Source organism: Athene noctua, chromosome 8 (genome assembly GCF_965140245.1).
Source record: "Athene noctua chromosome 8, bAthNoc1.hap1.1, whole genome shotgun sequence".
NCBI lineage: Eukaryota > Metazoa > Chordata > Aves > Strigiformes > Strigidae > Athene > Athene noctua.
Window position 1 is genome coordinate 2,111,879 of NC_134044.1, and position 7,461 is coordinate 2,119,339.

The following is a 7,461-nucleotide window of genomic DNA, read 5'->3' on the forward strand; positions in this document are numbered from 1 at the left end:
TCTGGGGCCCTCCTCACCTTCCTGGACTCCTCAAGGCTTCTTCACTCCCTACAAGGTCTAAGGATGCCTCAGGTGCCAGCATCCCTCTGCTCCCCTGCCAGTCCAGGAGCCTGTAAACTTTGGGGGGTGCCTTACCACAAAGCAGAGAGGAGTCAGGAGTCCCAGACGCTGCTCATGACCTGCTAGAGCCGCTTCCCCACCTCCTCCAGACCCTTCCCAAAAACAGCCACCACATCCCTCCCCTTCTCAGCTTCTCTTCTCACTGAAACATAAGCTCCTGGGACTCACACAGGGTGGGCGCAGGAGAAACCCCCCATGCGAGACCTTCGGAGAGGTTGTCTGTGCTTGCTGCCATCAGCCCTGCTTTGCTAAAAGTCCCAGCTGTGCATGCAGGCAAGAGAGAAGCTAGACAGGGTCAGACCTCATCTGCAGAGGAGCTGTAATGCAGCAGAGCCTCGGAAATGTTTCTTGCCTGAGCTCGTCTGCAAAGGGAGCTCGAGTGGGTCAAATCTCTGCCCGTCCTTCAGCCCCGTCCCTCCCTTCCATGGACACAGCCATTGCCCAGAGAGGGGAGCCTGGAGAGTCGAGCTACGGGGCAGAAAAAGGCAAATACTCACTTGTTGCCAGAGACAGAAACTGAAGAGAGGGGACGAGGATGGGAGCGGAGTGACGAATGTGGGCAGAGAGAGGCAGCGGGGGCTGTCCGAAGCTGTGCAGGAAAAAGGAAGGACTTCCAGGGCTGTAACCCTGCACTCCTGCCCTGCCTCCCCACAGCCCGGGAAAGCCCAAGTCGTGGAGGAAAAGCAGCTCCTGCAGCCACAGACAAGGAAAACCCACTGTGACGGCGTGGGAAGCAAAACTAAACCAGTGTGGATGGCACTGGGGTGTGAAACTCATGGCCCCGGGTTGAGCCATAAGAGTTTCACCCTGAGGGAGGAACATGGGGCTGGAAGGAGCCTTGAGGCCCGTGTCCGAACACGGCACGCAGCACACGTAAACCCTGTGCGCAGAGGGCTGTCTTCCCCCGATTAATCCTGCTGCGATTTCTAGATGCAGAAACCGGGCTGCGGATTGCAGCATGCTCATTAGCTGCTGTGTTTACAGAAGATAGCATTGGTGCAGATGGCAAACATTCGATGACGGGCGACCGATCCACCCCCGCCTTTCTGCTCCCAAGTTAGAAACAGCTGTTCAGACAGACTCAGAAGAGATTTGCAAGCTGGGCTTCTTTTCAGGGTGTTGGGTAGATTGGCATTACCCTGGAAAAAAAGTAAATTCAAGGGGATGCATTGCTCTATGGCAGAAAAAAAAGTAACTGAGTGCCCTGTTGCGGTCAAATGGGGATTTTCACACATCTAGACACAAGTGACCAGAGCTGCTGCACCTCATTTCCAAGGTAGTTGAACTCCATTTATTTGCAAGGGATCTGGGAGCCCTGGAGAGCCATCCCTATAATTTCTTGGTGCTTCAGCACCTCCTTTCCAGGGGGAAGTGTGACTGTGCAGCCAGAACTGACCTTGGAGTATGGGGCAGTGAAGCCCCTTCCTGAAAGGAGCCAAAGTAAAAGTGCAGGAGCACAAGCATTTGAAAAATGGGACTCATTTTCCAAGGGTGTGCAGGAGAAAGCAAGCTCAGAGGAGTGGTGGTTTATTAACCATTTTATTTTCACTTGCACTGGTAAGGTCCTTTCCAAAAACACAGGGTGTAAATTCGTGTGAGAAAACCACAGATTATTAAAAAGACAGTTGTTTGGGCTTCTCTCCATTAGCAATTACTGTCATCCATCCTCTGCTATACATTTGCACTACACTTGCCTCAGAGGCTTCAGCCCAGTCCAAAGCCTGTTGCGTTTGCAACTTTTCTGACATGGATAGCTGTCAATAGCGCCAAGAGATGCAGAGATGAAATTCCTCCCAGGAAGCCATGCATCTCTTTAGGAACTTTTCCCTTGGAAAAGCTCACTAGTAAGGCCTGTAAGTCTGTTTGATTCAGGGAAGTTTGGTTCATGAGCACCTATAAGGAAACAGAACTGAGGCAAAGGTGTCCATAGTGTCACTGCCAGCTCCATCCAAAGGATACTCACTATTCTGCACATGGTCCTTCGCATCCCAAGGGAGTAGGGACGGTGGGCATGAAAAGGTCATTCTTTCTGCTACAAAGTCAGCCACTGACACCAGTGGTGACTGTGTTTTGGGCCCAGGATGGGGAGGGCTGGAAGGATCACCCTCCTTCTCCTTACACTGTGTCATGCAGCATCCTCAGAGAGTGTGAAATCCCTCAGCTCTGCATTTTGGATCAGGTTCTTATACGTGGTGGGGCAGTAGGCTCTGTACAGTTTTTCAGCCAGAGTGTTGCTGCCCGCGACCACGGCTTTCCGGTTGTGGTTCATGAAGTTCCACAAGTGCAGCGCATAGGAGTGGTTGAAACTGGGGCTTTTGTCCCACACTCTGTAGTACCGGTGCCAAGCTGGGTACGGTATGGGGTAGAAACGCTGAGGGTTGAGGAAGGAAATGTTCTGGCAGCTGTGGTCTTCTGTGCCTTTGAAATCTGTGAGATTGCAGATGGTTTTGAGCATCCTTGTCATTAAAAGGGGCCCTTGGTTCCCCCAGATGTTCCCATTGTACTTGAGAACAAAGTTCTCCATGCAGTCCCAAATAAATTTGTGGTGGGCAGGGAAGCCAAAGATGCCGTTGCTGGAGAAACGTGACTTCTGTGCTGCTAGGAAGCTTTCCTCAGGGATGGGCCTGATGGAGATGACATCTGTGTCCATGTAGATGCCCCCATACTTCCAAATAAGTGCCAGTCTGCTGGCATCGGAGCTGACGTGGACCCAGTTCTTCTCCTGCTCCGGGACCACCTGCAGAGTTGGAAAGGTGAGACAGTGATGCTGCTGGCATAGAACTGACCATTGGATACAAATAGCAGCATAAAACCGCACCTGCAGGCCTGCAAGTGTCGCTGACTGCCTTTTCTTCCTCCAGCTATTGAGTTTTATTGGAATAAGGTAAGGGGGCAATGCAGAGCAATGCTTTCTTAACATAAATGAATGCAGGAACATTTAATGGGAGTTTTGATGGAACCAAAAATGTTAAATCAATGATACCATGAATCACTGCTTGCTATTTCAGTAGGACACAACCCACTTAGCACACTCAATGATCACTCCCAGCTCTCTGAAGCCGGAGGGTTTTCGTTGTCACTGTTAGTTGAAGTCATTTTTTCTCAGAAGAAAGAGTTTGGAGGAAACATTCCTGCCCTGCACTGAGTTGGAGCCAAGTAAATTTGACAAAAGCTTCTTGTAACCAATTTGCCAGGAACTTATTTGCAAGCTGGAGCTCACAAGATCCCACCTCGGTTTTGCATATTGCTGTTACAATACAATGCTGAAATCTCTCCTGCATCTTATCTACTGCGGGCTCCGTCAGTGTGTGGCAGCATTAACAAGCGCTCAGATGACTTGGGCAGCACATTTTGTTCAACCAGCTTCTGTTGATAAAGATTATTAAGCAATGTTTTATCAAAACATGTATGCAATCTATTTTTACAACATTTCGTTTGCCAAAAAATCTGATTCTCCAGATAGGGGGGAAAATGCTTATAATGTGTTCAATAAACAGATAGATGAATACAGTGCAAAACATGGCAAAAATGAATCTATTCTGAACCAAAAATATAAAACCTACTAATTACACATAGCTAGTCCTACATTCTTCCATTAATTTTAAGCAACCTTTGGACCTCTTTCCCCCCCTATTTATAATTATTTTCTCCTTATTATAATGCTCACCTGGCTGTACCACTGGAGCAGAGGGGTCTCCTGGAAGATTGTTTCCATCTGGAGAGGAAAAATGAAGACATTCTTCATAGAAGACAAAAGCGAGAAAGCTGCATAGCTGGAGTTCAAGTCCAACGCTGTGTCATTTGTAAGTCCTTTCATGAAGAGGATGATGGGCCGGTCCTGGTAAATCCTGGCAGCAGACTCTACAGAGCAGGACACCAGTGGAGGTGGCTCTAGGCGCTCTGTTGTCTCCAGAAAGATGATGCTTTTTCCAAGGTTCAAGACTTGCTCAGGTGTCAGGAAGTGCTTGGGCATAGGCATATAGGAGAAGAAGCAGCCAGACAGGAGGGAGATCTCGTACAAAATGCCCGAGACAAGGAAAAAGCAGAAGCATATCTGGATTTTCTTCAACATTCTTGCTTTCCCTGGGCCTTTGGGGTCATGCCTTGGACATAGATGCTAAGGAGAGACAAGGAACAGAAAAAATATATTATCAGTGTTATTACTTAGCATGACTGGGAAATAGTAGGACACGAATTTGGACAGTGTTGCATGAGGGCAGTTCGGTGAAGTTCATTCATGCCTTTTCCCGAGGACAAGCCTGGCAAGATGTCTTACAGTGCAGAGTGCTCTGCCCTGTGGGGTGAAGTGCTGGGGTCCCACCTCCTCATCCCCAGCCAGGCAGAGGGGACCAGGAGAGGTCTTGGCACATGCAGAAGGGACATGCAGCTGTGTCTGATGGCACAGCTATGCATTCATTGAGCTAGCAGAGAGGCAAAGACCAAGGGAGAAGGCAGGGAGAGCAAGGTGAGAAGGATCACCTCATCCCATGCCAAGGCAGAGACCCCAAGTCCATCCCCCAGGGCAGGCTGGTGAGACCAACTCTTCCCAAGCACTGCAGCATCATGCCAACACGTGTGTCCACAAGCAGATGTCCAGGGGATCTGAGGAGCAAAATGTGCCAGTGGAATTAGGTGGACAAGGGGGCTGTGAGTACCAGTGAGGGGAAGAAAGGTGATGATTACACTTTGGGATTGTCAGCCAAAGCTAAAACATTAGTATGCAAGCACCAAAATCTTTTTCCCACTCTGGCCCTTCTGCTCACCCATCAACCCTGAAGGTCATGAGGGACTCAGGTCCTGCAGGGATGGGGTCTGCAGAAGGACCAGAGAGAGGCAGATGTAAGGATAGAAAGCAGATGGTTTTTGTACAACCAAGGAACTAGTACCTACCTGGATTATAGTTCTGACAAATCCACATTTCCAGCTTGTTTGTTTGCCATCACAGGCTCCCTTAAAGCCCAGCTCCCTGATGAAGACACCCAAATTGCCTGGAGCATGCAAAAAGATTTCTGAAGGCAGGAGACTGACACACAGAGGAAAACCGGCTCTGCTGCAGGCTGAATCTCAGTCCCAGGAATGGTTTGGGGCCAACGGGACCCTCCTAAAAGGACAAAGAAGGGGCAGGTTTTAGGTGAGACCCATCTGATACCTATATCAGCCTGGCCCAGCTCCTCATTCCTGGTCTCACCACAACACAAGCTCATACCGCACCAGGGAGTTTCTGCCCGTCAGAAGTGGGGTTGAATCTTATCTGCACTGCACTGACAGGCTTGTGACGCAAGGAAGTTCCCTCCGGAAATGCCACCTGGATGCTTCTGAGAGCCCACATTCGCTCTGCCATGGTCCAACAGAGGGGGGACACTTTGAATGACAACCCCATGTCCAGGCTGACCCCTGGAAGTGTTTAAAAATTGACTAATTAAAGGGAATGGGAGGAAACACAGCACTGTGTGCTCAGATAATTAATGAGACACATTACCATGTCACACAGCCAGAATATAGATAAGTCCGTGGCATAGCAAACGCATGGAAATTCCCCTGCAAGCGCTGAGCACATGCTTGAAGTTGTGGCAGCTCCTGATCTATTTCTCAGAGCTGGATCTCATTGAATTAAATATTAAAGCGAGGATTGTTCCCATCAGTACAGCTTTCCATGCCGCATAGCAGATTTTGTTGTTTCCACTGCCACTGCAGTTTCTCATTACACCCTGGGTTCCCATGACAGCATGGGATGAGATGCCAGGAGTGAAGTGGGTGACAGTGCTATAGCTACCAGGCACCAGTGTGGCTGTGGGTACGATCTGCTGGACAAAGCAGCCTGCAGAGGAAGGAATGCTGCTTTTTTTTTTTTATTTTTTTTTTCCTGTCCTTTTCCCACTTTCTCTCATTGCCCCAGCCCTCTGCAGAGGAGCCCCTGCTGTGAGAGGCAGCACCCCATGCCCAGACCCTCCCTGCAGATATCGAATTTGGACGGAAGGCAGGGAATGGAGAGCAAATACAAGCGGTTTGGAAACAAGCTGTTCCCAAGTCTGCAGATAAAGGAGCCTGTACGGCAGAGCACCACAGCCCCAGCGATGTTTTCCTGCTGAGCCCAGCATGAGGGGGCTTGGGAAACTCCAGCAGAAGCGGGACTAAAGTAAATTACATTACTTGAACTACAAAATTTCCTTCCACATTCCCCTCCTGCTTCTTTCTCAGACACGTGCTTCTGACTTGCTCCAGACATTTGAAAACAAAACAGAAAGAAAAATTTGCCCCAATCTCAGCTTGGCCAGATTTTCAGGTTTTATTTCTTTTTTACCAGGCCCAGCTCTGATCTAAACCCTGCCTGCTGCTTGTTTCTGTGCTGCTGCTCCAGTGCAGTCCAGGTACTGGAGCTCCCTCCCTCTGTTCCTTGCAATTTTTTTAAAATCTTGATGCCACTCTCTTGGCAATGTTTGCTTGAAGCAGAAAACCCAGGCTTTGCTTTGATTAGAAATGGGACCATCAGGACATTCCCATTACCAGATTAATATTTCTTCTTTGATGGCCTAAAGATCCGATGTCTCAGGTCTTTATGAGCAGCCTAGCAAAGCTGTGCTCGCAATAGTTGTTCAAATTTAAAATAGTCCGGGAGGCATTTTATTTGCAAATTGTGGGGAGAGAATAAGTAGACACTCCAACAGATACCGGCTCTGTGTATGACATTGTGAAGAGAAACACGAATCTTCATCGTCTCATTCTGGAAAATTGTTTTGCTTGGTTGGTTTTCCAAAACCCCTATGTGGCGAGTTATGAATTCTCATCACATTTGACCTGGAGGCTGCTGTTATCAAAATGTTCACTTTCCTGCTCAAGTTAAAAGGACTGCAGAACCGAATGTTAAAAATAAATCCCAGCCATTGAATAGATTACCCTGCTGAGTGGGTTGCTTTTTTGGATGCAGCAGACAGCATGCTGGTTTGATGGCCCATCTTGTAAAGATATTTCTTTTCTCGGGGCAATTTCAGTATTTCAAGTGCAGGATGAAAACGGGTGGGAGACTACAAGAGAGATTACTACAAATGCCAGTGCACTACAGCACTGTTACTGCTGTGTGATAATTCCTCTGAGGTGTCCGTGAGACATGTGCGGCAGGAAGGTACAGCAGCATTTTTCAGTAAATGACACTGAAGGGAGTAAAAACTGCTGGGGTGCTGGCAGCCGTGCACACCCCCTGCCCATCACAGCCTGACCCCACAAACGCTGGGGTCCCTGCAGTGGCAGCCTGGCCGAAGGGCAGCCCACAGGGCACGACCAGCCCCAAAGGGACTCATAACACAGGCTCAGCTTGCACATGGACTAAGGCTTCTCATTTACCAA

General features: G+C 48.9%; 1 protein-coding gene across 1 annotated transcript; it reads right to left on the minus strand.

The window, feature by feature from the left end:
* Positions 1-1,651: 1,651 nt before the first annotated feature.
* On the minus strand, positions 1,652-5,295 carry A4GNT (alpha-1,4-N-acetylglucosaminyltransferase). The gene is given in 4 exon segments (XM_074912257.1): positions 1,652-2,857; positions 3,788-4,237; positions 5,011-5,061; positions 5,064-5,295. Coding segments are annotated over 4 exon segments (1,167 nt in total). The 5' UTR covers positions 5,118-5,295; the 3' UTR covers positions 1,652-2,245.
* Between the last annotated feature and the right edge of the window lie 2,166 nt (positions 5,296-7,461).